At 41.2% G+C, this 12156-nt stretch overlaps 1 protein-coding gene across 3 annotated transcripts in view; it reads right to left on the bottom strand.

Moving 5' to 3' along the window:
• LOC106561152 (talin-2) overlaps positions 1–12156 on the bottom strand; it is a 162389-nt gene that overhangs the window by 33822 nt on the left and 116411 nt on the right. For all 3 annotated transcript variants that reach the window (XM_014124806.2, XM_014124805.2, XM_045688215.1), the window contains 8 exons: positions 11885–12052; positions 11305–11599; positions 9980–10146; positions 8584–8712; positions 6422–6535; positions 6015–6263; positions 1403–1531; positions 1200–1302 (listed from right to left, as the gene is read on the bottom strand). In XM_014124806.2, coding sequence (XP_013980281.2) covers positions 1200–1302; positions 1403–1531; positions 6015–6263; positions 6422–6535; positions 8584–8712; positions 9980–10146; positions 11305–11599; positions 11885–12052 — 1354 coding nt within the window. The remainder of the gene's footprint in view (positions 1–1199; positions 1303–1402; positions 1532–6014; positions 6264–6421; positions 6536–8583; positions 8713–9979; positions 10147–11304; positions 11600–11884; positions 12053–12156) is intronic.

Below are 12156 nucleotides of genomic sequence, written 5' to 3'. Positions count from 1 at the left end.
TATTTATTTTATTTATTTTGCTCCTTTGCAACCCATTATTTCTATTTCTACTTTGCACTTTCTTCTACTACAAATCTACCATTCCAGTGTTTTACTTGCTATATTGTATTTACTTTGCCACCATGGCCTTTTTTTTGCCTTTACCTCCCTTATCTCACCTCATTTGCTCACATTGTATATAGACATATTTTTCTACTGTATTATTGACTGTATGTTTGTTTTACTCCATGTGTAACTCTGTGTTGTTGTATGTTGTCAAACTGCTTTGCTTTATCTTGGCCAGGTCGCAATTGTAAATGAGAACTTGTTCTCAACTTGCCTACCTGGTTAAATAAAGGTGAAATAAAAGAATAAAATAAAAAAATATGTCCTGTATTAAGACACACACACATTCAGAGGTGCAGCTTTAGTGCTCAAAATGAATAGAACAAGTTGTTGGTAATGTGTAACTGAACAGTAGCACAGTGAGCCCAACCTAAAGCACCCCTATTGTTAAAACAAATTAGATAGATAGGAGAACGAGGCACCATGTGAGATTGGGGCTTTACTTATTACACAAAGCTGAGATGAGGGAACGCAGCAAATTGTATCAAATTTCATTATCCAGCCGAGTGGAGCCCATTGCTAATGGAATGTTGAATCTAGTGAAAATAAGATGAATGAGGAGAGAGTAGCACCCTGGGCCCCAGCGTGAAGCAGCACAGCCTGGGAGGGAGGGAGGGAGCAGCCATTGTTAGAATACACTATTCAAATCTGTCTTCATCAATTCTCCTGAGAGACTAAATGGAGCTAGAATGGAGGCTAAAGAAAATGACAGGCTGTGCAGCAGGACCCATTGGGTTTATTGCTTGCTCTTAGGCAATAGTGATAACATCATCACTAAATCAAGAATTGAATTACACTTGAATATCTATTGGTAGAAGTGAATGATTGTTAGGGTTTCTACTGCCTACTTTATAACCTCTCTTACCCCACTTGGTAGAGTAGAGCTTTACTGAGACCCTGTAGCTGATCGTGACATTTTTAAAATGGTTCCTAATGTCAAATAATAACATCTAACAAAAAGGACAGAAAATAATGAGTCTAGTCCAGAAAAAACGTTCTACACAGCCACTCAATGATGTCTGCCATAAGTTTAGGTGAACATTCCTCTTGTGCTGCTCAATCATTCTCAGTGCACTCTGTGTTTGCTTTCCTACCTGTGTAGTGTTCATTGCCCTGTGCAGCACAGGTCAGCAGCTGGGCCATAGAGGAGCCAACAGCTTTGGAGGTACTACCCAGGTCCTGGGCACACTTCTCTAGCTGTAGGGACAACACAGGAGCACCAAGTCATGCATTTTCACCCATCTGCAGATTTGCTTTGCATGACTGGAACAATCAATGTATTCTATAATGAACTGACCGATTCCCCAGGAAGTGGTTTGAGCTGCCCATCGTGCGCAGCCATCCTGGCATCTTGAAGCTCACTCCTCAGAGTTTGGACAGCACTGAGAGCAGAGTCTATCTCCAGAGGACCACAGGCTTCATGGGCCTGCAGAAGCACACATACACAAACCTCTCTCACACAGAGAACAGAAGCTGTGCTTCCTGTATGAAAACATGACTATCAATAGCTGTGGAAAGAGGGGTACAGGCAGTGGTGTAGCTCATTTTCGCGGGGCCCCGCAAAACAACGATACATTTTTTTGCCATGGAGCAGAGAGAAACATTTTCATAATTTCATGCTATTTTACACATTTTGCTGTGAGGATGAGAGAAAAGGTTGCTGATTTAGAGCTCAGGGTTTCTTGAAAGTTATCCCACCATGTACAGGAACTCTTTAATCACGTTCCTCTTCTTAAAAAGCAACTAACTGGATTTATGTCAACTCCATCAGACACTATAAAATGCATTTCAGTTTTACAATTATTGTCCATTGATTAAAATACATATTTTTAAATATTGACAAAAAACATTATCTTCATTAAGGGGATTAGCCATCAGTGATGGAGTTTTTGTTATACCTTTATTTCAACAAGGAACACAGACTGAGACCAAGGTCTCTTTTACAGGTGGGCCCTGCGTATACATGTTTATACATACAGTTTAGGTACAATGACTAAGAAACTACACAAGACAAACAAAACGATCACAGATAACACACAAAAAAAATACAGCAACAGATTACATTTACACATAGGTTATTCTACTAACAGCACAAGAACTTGCATTACCCGAAACAGTTACAAGCAATACAAAAATAAAAATGCTCCAATAAATATTTAAAATTAGCAAGGGGGACAAGAGACTCAAGTTTAAGTTTAGTCTGCTGGCTATTCCATAGGCAAGGAGTGTAACAGGAAAAGGCAGCCATACCAACCTCTTTGGAAATCGCATGGGCCTCAAATGTAATCCATGCTTGAGACCTGGTTTTAGGAATTATAATTATAATATTGATGAGTGATGATAAATAAGAAGGTAGCTTATTCAGAAGTGCTTTATAGACAAACACGAGAGCATGTTGTTCTCGTCTCACGGACAGCGAAGTCTAACCCACATTTTGATATAAAACACAGTGGTGAGTACTGTAGCTAGCACCCACAATAAACCTACAGTAAGTGCGCAATGATAAGTAGCATCCAGCGATTTAAATGTTGATGCCGTAGCATGCATGTAAATAATATCCCCATAATCTATAACAGACATAAAAGTAGCTTGCACAATTTGTCTTCTATTTGTAGAGGACAAACATGTCCTGTGTCTATAGAGGAAGCCTAGCTTGATTTTTTGCCGTTTACAAAGTTCGTCAATGTGCATTTTAAAAGACAGTTTATCATCCAACCATATCCCTAAGTATTTATATGCAGAGACCTGATTAATTTGAGAACCATCTAAGCTCGTAGGTATTTTCAACCAACTTTTTGAACCTATTAAAAATCATAAAATGTGTTTTCTTTGCATTTAAAACAAGTTTCAGCTGTATAAAAGACCCTTGTAATATCTTAAAATCTGTCTCCAATAGTGATAATGCTTGGTCAGCCGTTGAAGCAATAGAGTACATGACAGTGTCATCAGCATATAAATGAATTTGACACTTTCTTATCTCATCACCGATATTGTTTATCTAGAGAGTGAACAGTAATGGACCAAGTATAGAACCTTGTGGGACCCCTTTAACCAACTCCAATGGCTCTGACTGGATGCCGTCAACTCTAACAGCCTGACTTCTATCCTTTAGATAGTCATGAAACCAACGACAGGCATCCAATCCCAGTCCTATTGACGACAGCTTACCCAAAAGTATCGCATGGTCTACAGTGTCAAAAGCTTTAGATAAATCTATGAACAAGGCGGCACAGTTCTTTCTATTATCTATGGCATTAGTAAAAATCAAAATCAAATCAAATTTATTTATATAGCCCTCCGTACATCAGCTGATATCTCAAAGTGCTGTACAGAAACCCAGCCTAAAACCCCAAACAGCAAGCAATGCATGTGAAAGAAGCACGGTGGCTAGGAAAAACTCCCTAGGAAAAACTCCCTAGAAAGGCCAAAAACCTGGGAAGAAACCTAGAGAGGAACCAGGCTATGAGGGGTGGCCAGTCCTCTTCTGGCTGTGCCGGGTGGATATTATAACAGAACATAATATCATTTACAACACGTACAGTGGCCATAATAGTACTGTGTTTAGTTCTAAAGCCAGATTGATTACTAGAAAGAGTATTGTTAACAGTTGAAAAAGATTGTAGTTGCCTATTCACCAATGACTCTAGAATTTTAGCCAAACAGGAGAGCTTAGAGATGGGCCGATAATTATCCAATTCACTACCATCACCTCCCTTGAGGAGTGGTAAAACAAAAGCTGTTTTCCAAGATTTAGGAATCTTTCCTACGACAAATGTTTGATAAAAAATATGCGTCACTACACCAGCAATAATAGGTGCCGCACACTTGAGTAAATATGGATCCAGATTGTCAGCGCCTAATGATTTCTTAGAATCTATAGCAGATAGTGCAGATAAGACCTCATCTTCTGTGACTTTTTGAAAATGTAAAACCGGCTTACTGTTTCCACATCAGCTGAAGGCCGAGGGACTGAAACAATAGAGTTGATGAGAGTTGACAAGCCACTGACGGAGTTGACAACAGATACTCAAAACATACATATTTTTGCCTCTAAAAATAAAAGTTTAATAGCAATAAGGCACCTCGGGGGTTTGTGGTATGTGGCAAATATATCACGGCTAAGGGCTGTATCCAGGCACTCCATGTTGCGTCATGCTTAAGAACAGCCCTTAGCCGTGGTATATTGGCCACAAACCCCCGAGGTGCTTTAATTATAAAAATAAAAGTTTAATATAAACATTTGTAAAATATGGAAAATTATTTATTTGAAAATCCCCAATAAAAACAGAACCATTCTATCAGATCTTTCAGCATTGACGGAGTTTATGTTTTACGGAAACAAAAATTGCATTTTTATTCTTCTTTTAAGTGGTATACATAGTAGCAATTTAGTTTTTCCTCAGTTGCTTTATGACTCTAAAACCGAATAAAATGTAACATATTTGAACCATTATTCATATTCTATCTGAATCTATCAGGCAGATGGAGTTGACCATGGTTGTGACCATGGTGATTCCAATATTGCTTGTTTAAATCTCTCAAAAGTAGAGAAATTTACAGACCATGAGTGGTCTTGTTGCACTACATGTAATGAGGACATGAATAAGGGGTCCTTTTATGGTAGAGCTGACCCTGCTCATTCCTGATTAATTTAGGATTTTAGACAAATCTGACGGAGTTGACCAATCTCCGGACACATCTTTTAGGAATCACAGTTTTGAAAAACATATTCTTTAAAGTCACAGAGGACTATTTTAAGAAACTACATGAGATTTTTTAAGTTAACATCCATTATTTTTAGAATTTTAAACACTTTTTTGGAGAGTTTGAATTTGGGATCCTTTGCTCCGGACAAGGGCATTTCCAAGCATAGAGCCGAGATGGAAATTAATGATATTGAAAGTATTTAGAAAATGTCCTAAACAAATATTTTCCTTTAAATTCCCCTAAATACACAGTACCAGTCAAAAGCTTGGACACCAACTCATTCAAGGGTTTTTCTTTATTTTTACTATTTTCTACATTGTAGAATAATAGTGAATACATCAAAACTATGAAATAACACATATGAAATCATCGAGTAATCAAAAAAGTGGTCAATCAAAATATATTTTATATTTGAGATTCCTCAAAAAAGCCAAAGAAACCACTACTAAAGGACAAAAATAATATGACCTGGCCTCCACAATCATCTAACCTCAACCCAATTGAGATGGTTTGGGATGAGTTGGACCGCAGAGTGAAGGAAAAGCAGCCAACACGTGCTCAGCATATGTGGGAACTCCTTCATGACTGTTGGAAAAGCATTCCAGGTGAAGCTGGTGGAGAGAATGCCAAAGCTGTCATCAAAGCAAAGGGTGGCTACTTTGAAGAATCTAAAATCTAAAATATATTTTGATTTGTTTAACACTTTTTTGGTTACTACATGATTGGTTACTACAATGTGCTATTACATAGTTTTGATGTCTTCACTATTATTCTACAATATAGAAAATAGTTAAAATAAAGAAAACTGGTACTCCACATTTTAAGCTTAAATAATCCAACAAAATTCATTTTCTTTCAACAATAAAAATAATTTCCCCCTACCGGACAACGATTTTTCTGACTTTCAAGAATCACTGACCTAATTTCATGCTATTTGACACATTTTGCCATGAGGCTGAGATAAAATGTTTTCGTTTTAAAGCCAATTTCCTGTAATTCCACCCCAAAATTAACGGCTTATGACGTGTTCACTATCTGGGGAGCCCAACCTCCGGGGGGACCACAACCGCAACATAAAAAATAAAAATTAAAAGTATATCTTTTTTTTGCGGGGGGAGGTTGGGGGCCCCCAAAGCTCAGGGGCCCCTCCGCCTTGCGGGGGCTGTGAGGGTGTGTGCTACACCTCTGGGTACAGAACTTACCTTTTGGGTGGCTGTCCGTAGCTCAGCTAGGCAGGTAGCCAGGTTCTTGGCACATTGACCAAGTTGCATCGCTGCAGCCTGGTCCGTCACTGTGGGGACAGTTGACTTTGCAGACGTCACCATCTTACTGCCAGGCTGTAGGAAGCTCTGGCTGGCCATGATGAGGGCTAGTTGGGCACTGAGTTCCTCTGGCTGAGCCTGACTACTCCTCATCCCCTGGACCAGCTGAGGGACGTGGTCTGCCACTGCCTTCAAGTAGACATATCATTTGATTAAAACAATGTAATGAAACCTGCAATATAAATGCTGCCAATGTAGTAATCGATTCAATACTGTATGTATTTCACCAGAGTGATCTAACAGTGATCCTGTTCGCTGTGGATCAATCTCTACCCATATTACTGTACCTTGCAGCTGTGTACTAGTTGTTGATGAGAGGCAGTGTTCTTATTGGACACAGCAGCGTTCTGGGCAGCTGCGATGGTCTGAGTAGCAGCAGCCGCAGCCTGTTTAGCAGCAATCTGTTCCAGAAACAGAGAGAGATATTGACAGAGATTGTTGTAGGTATGTGTTTTACATCAGAGACATAGATGAGGGTGGTATAATTAAGGCACCTCGGGGGTTTGTGGCCAATATACCACGGCTAAGGGCTGTTCTTAAGCACAACGCAACGTGGAGTGCCTGGATACAGCCCTTAGCCGTGATATATTTGCCACATACCACAAACCCCCGAGGTGCCTTATTGCTATTATAAACTGCTTACTAACGTAATTAGAACAGTAAAAAAGTAATTTTGCATCATACCTGTGGTATTTTGTCTCATATACCATGGCTTTCAGTGAATCAGCATCCAGGACTCAAACTACCTGGTATATAATACTGCTTTGTATACAGTATCAGATTGAGCTTCCCAGATAGAACAAACATAATGAGGGGTCACAAACTAAGCCAAAGAGTTCTTTAGGAATTTCTTAGAGGACATCGACAACTGACCAAAAAGGTTAGAAATGTCCTTGTTTTTGAAAGAAAAGCACATTTTTTGTCCATTAAAATAGCATCAAATTGATCAGAAATACAGGGAAGACATTGTTAATGTTGTAAATGACTATAGCTGGAAACGGCAGATTTTTTATGGAATATCTAACATAATTGCAAAAGGGTTTTCTAATGATCAATTTGCCTTCTAAAATGATAAAATTGGATTAGCTAACACAACGTGCCATTGGAACACAGGAGTGACAGTTGCTGATAATGGGCCTCTGTACGCCTACGTAGATATTCCATAAAAAAAAAAAATCAGCCGTTTCCAGCGACAATAGTCATTTACAACATTAACAATGTCTATACTGTATTTCTGATCAATTTGACGTTATTTTAATGGACAAAAAAATTGCTTTTCTTTCAAAAACAAGGACATTTCTAAGTGACCCCAAACTTTTGAACAGTAGTGTATTTTGGGACAAGGACAACATTTTCTCAACATGCAATACATAAGCACTGTACAATACACTTTTTGTATTGCCATTAATCCACACCCAGATTGCTTTCTTTGAAGTATCAACAAAATGGAAAGTGGTGAGAGAAAAGTGGGTGGAAGGATGGAGGATGAAACAAGAACCTGAACAACAATGCTATCTTTGTCCTGTGGAAAACAAACAGATTGCACAATGCTGCCTGTCTGGCTCATCTCTCAAGAGGAGAGGAGAGGAAGAGGGAGAGGAAGAGAGAGAAAGAGAGAAAGAGGGAGATAGAGAGAGGAAGAGAGAAAGAGAGCGAAAGACAGAGAGACTTAATTTCTCTCTGGTTAAACAGAAACAGATAAAACTACAAACAGACTACATATTTTGTATTATTTTAAAAGCAGAGCATGCTGGTAAGGACAACACACAGGCAATGTGTTGAAACCCAAAGAGATACAAAGCTTTAGGAGATCAGTAGGAGACATTTCAGCCATATGAATGGGCAGGTGAAGGTATGTGATCAGTTAATCTAAACACATTACATTCTAAATGGTTTTTATTATCTCTGATTCCTCTTTGGAGTGGAAGCCATTACCATTACAGGCTACAGAGAATGATGCATCAGATATCAAACTGACTCCAGCCTTCGGTTAGTGTGTGCAGTGGAAGCTCCAGTGCAGTGCGGGTCTGGTCTTTAGGGGCCTACTAATACTAGGTGCTAAACCCAGATCTTTACACTACGATTAACTAATTCACACAACTAATAGGATTCACATACTCTTGCTGCAGGAACAGAAATAATATAGAGAATAAATACAACACCTCATTTGTGCAAATTAATTCTAATTCATTTAGCCTTTTGCAATGCTCTTTCCTAAGGCTTGGGGGGGGGGATCTATGCATCTTCACACATATCTATGTAGGGGTGTCTGACACACTCTCCTCTTTAATGGTGCGTCATGGTGTTGGATGGACTTATAGGGTTTGTTTGTGAGAAAGGACATAGTAGTGTAAAGTCGAAAACGTTGATTGCTACAAAGCTACAACTGGACAGGGACTCAAAGTTAGCACAAAGGTTAGAATATTCTCTCATTCTCCACCCAACCCACCTCCAGCCTGTTGACCAGCTTCTTCTTGATGGCATTCTGAGCTGCAGCATTAGTGGCAACACGTAACCCCTCTGCTGCCTCTCTCAGCCTCTGCTGCTGGTCCTCATTCTCTGGGTAAGCTGCAGCTCCCTGTTTACGCATGCGCACGCACACACACACACACACACACACACACACACACACACACACACACACACACACACACACACACACACACACACACACACACACACACACACACACACACACACACACACACACACACACACACACACACACACACACACGCAGGCAGGCAGGCAGGCAGGCACAACAAGCAAAATCACCACTAACTACAATCGTAGTTCTGCAGTGACAAAGGGAATATCAAACCCTCTCTCATAGTCTCAGTAGCACTCTGAACATTTCCCCAACACTGTGACTGTACACCACATGTCTCAGTAGCACTCTGAACATTTCCCCAACACTGTGACTGTACACCACATGTCTCAGTAGCACTCTGAACATTTCCCCAACACTGTGACTGTACACCACATGTCTCAGTAGCACTCTGAACATTTCCCCAACACTGTGACTGTACACCACATGTCTCAGTAGCACTTGGAACATTTCCCCAACACTGTGACTGTACACCACATGTCTCAGTAGTACTTTGAACATTTCCCCAACACTGTGACTGTACACCACATGTCTCAGTAGTACTTTGAACATTTCCCCAACACTGTGACTGTACACCACATGTCTCAGTAGCACTCTGAACATTTCCCCAACACTGTGACTGTACACCACATGTCTCAGTAGCACTTTGAACATTTCCCCAACACTGTGACTGTACACCACATGTCTCAGTAGCGCTTTGAACATTTCCCAACACTGACTGTACATTTAATGTCTCAGTAGCACTCTGAAGAATTTCCAAACACTGTGACCGTACATTAAATGCAGAGCAGCATTAGACACTGTCTGCTTTCTGACAGTTTCCAAGGAAACCACCAGTGCAAGATTCCTATTTCCTCTTTGTAATGGCAGCAGTGTTGTGATGAATGTGTCACAGAGCAAAAGCATAAGCATCGTTTCACTTGCCTGGCATTTTCACATTGATAATATCCTGCTCATTTATACTTGTCTACAGCGCCAAGGGCTTATTAAGAACCATTGGTCCTGGACTTTCATTATTTCAGCTCTAAAGAGAAGCTACAGCCCAGACTACATTATGAATACTATAAATCTCCTTTCCAACAAATGACAGCAGTGGAATTCTAGTTATAGTTGCAGACATGACACTAATGATAATACACTAACATGACATACTGTACAGTTTACACACTAATGGCATACAACAATCTATCGTAGAACTCTAAGTAGGCTAGCATAGTGGTTGTCCCTGTCCCCGTACCTTAGCAGCATCTACCATCCTGGCCGTGGCATCAGCCAGGAGTTTGGCTGCAGCCAGGAGCTTCTTAGAGTTGTCCATGTCCACCTCGGCCTCAGCATCTGACCTCATGGCATTGACCAGGTCAGAAGTGGCCTGAGCCAGCACCCTGGCCTGACGCACCATCTCCCCTACACAGGGTCAGAGAGAGAGAGAGAGAGAGAGAGAGAGAGAGAGAGAGAGAGAGAGAGAGACAGAGCCAGGGTCAATATCTCCTGACTGTGCTACAGTATCTACACAGAAACATGGCCTAGACTACACTCACTGATTACTGATCCCTCATTGGACCTCACACACTATACTACACAATTTCCTTTTAACCTTCTGGTATCGTACCGATAGTACCACAGCAGTTTACTTTTGTCTTCCTCACTGGTTATAAAAAATACATCTGTCTTTATGTGTATTCTGTGAGGAAATAGAAGAATAAAAGCACTATAAAACCTCTATAGTGCTGTACAGAAGCTACCGTATTTCCCCCAGTCAGCCTATAAAAACTGTTACTGCTAAACACCCACCTCCAGCTAGAAATAACTGGAGAAAAGACTATCAAAGGCACGACATCGAGGGTACTTTACAGACTACAACCTTAGAGACACATTCTTTCCCCTATCAGTGAAATGGGACTTTTAAAGACATATTTCATAATAAATTATACTTGGCTGATCTACTGCAGTTTTTATTTTACGATGTTTTACGAAAGTCAGCGTGTTAAGCCCTATACAACTTTTTAAAGTCATATGTTTTCAGTTACATTTCAAAGCCGCACTGAATGTGATTGAGAGCAGATTTTAAGCTCTGTAGTGGTTTTCGATGACATGCTTTCTATGACCCCTTGAGGATTGGCTGGGGTTGGGAATTCTTCGGCTCATGGGCAACCCATAACAAACATTTCAGCCTTTGAAAATATTTCAACAGCAGGGTATTGAAGGTCAGTTAATATAAACCTTAACCTGACAACATCTTAGGTCCCACTCAGTCAAAATACATAGGAACAACCCCAGTGAAAATCAAAGACAAGAAACAGGCTGCATAGTCCTGTCTACTTGAATGATAATTATTACATCTTGCGTCCTTTGATAATAGCTAGCTAATGGTTTGAGACTCAAACTGCTGAATGCCAAAACTAGCCAGGAATGTGAAAATACTTGCAAGATTAATCAAGAGTGAAAAGTTCTCTCCCCACCTCCCAAAAAGTTCTGAACCACTCGCCTCCCCCTTCCACTTTAGCTGTCTCTCCCCTCCCAACTTCATCCGCCTCTCCCCTCCCCTCCTCTCCCAGAGCTCACCTGCGTCTCCCATAGAGGTGAAGATGCTCTCGGTGACGGTCATGATGGTGTCTGTGGCCTGGTCGTAGCGTCCGATGGGCTCACCACAGCTGGCATAGTGGCGTACGTGCTGCAGCAGGTCACTGAGTGCCTGGCTCACCGTGTTGGCCGCGGCACCTACCTGCTTCAGGTGCTCACTGTCGTCTGTTGCAGACAGGCAGGCCTTGACGCAGCTCTCCACCGAGCGGTCCACCAGCTTCCCTGCCTCAACCAGCTGCTCCTGGCACACCGGGGAACTGATTGTGGGGCTCACCACCTGGACGAACAGTCCACAATCAGTCTCGACTGGCCACTCAAAATTAAACAACACATTCAGAGATGCTAGTGGACTCATTTTGGTGTGTACAAGAATGATAATGTTATTGTTGACAAAACTAACTTAGCATACGCTACTCTGTACTAGAAATTTAGCGATAGAACAAACAAACAGCCATTTAATTTCAGTAAGCCAGCTCTTCTCTTATCTCAGTTCTTGCCCTGAGCTGTCCTTTATGTCTACAGGAGACAGGGACAGGGGTGTGGCAGTCAGTCAGGGCAGTACCTTGGTGCAGGCCACCAGCTGTGAGGTGGAAAGGGCACACCGAGTAGCAGCTGCAATCACTCGGTTCTGCAACACTGTGTCCTCTGCCATCTGGGCCACATTCTTGGCCTTGAGGACCATCATGGCAGCTGCGTTGGCCACCGCTTTGGCCAGGCTCATTAGAATGTCCTGAAACACATTCATCAATGTCACTCACTGACTCACAGCAGAGCTGAGCAGACTTTTTGCTGTCCATTCAATTACAATAGCTAAAGAAAACAAAGCCTGATACC

The sequence above is a fragment of the Salmo salar genome, chromosome ssa10 (genome assembly GCF_905237065.1).
Source record: "Salmo salar chromosome ssa10, Ssal_v3.1, whole genome shotgun sequence".
Taxonomy (NCBI): Eukaryota; Metazoa; Chordata; class Actinopteri; order Salmoniformes; family Salmonidae; genus Salmo; species Salmo salar.
Note: the sequence above shows the minus strand (reverse complement) of the source record. Positions and strands in the feature narration are given on the sequence as shown.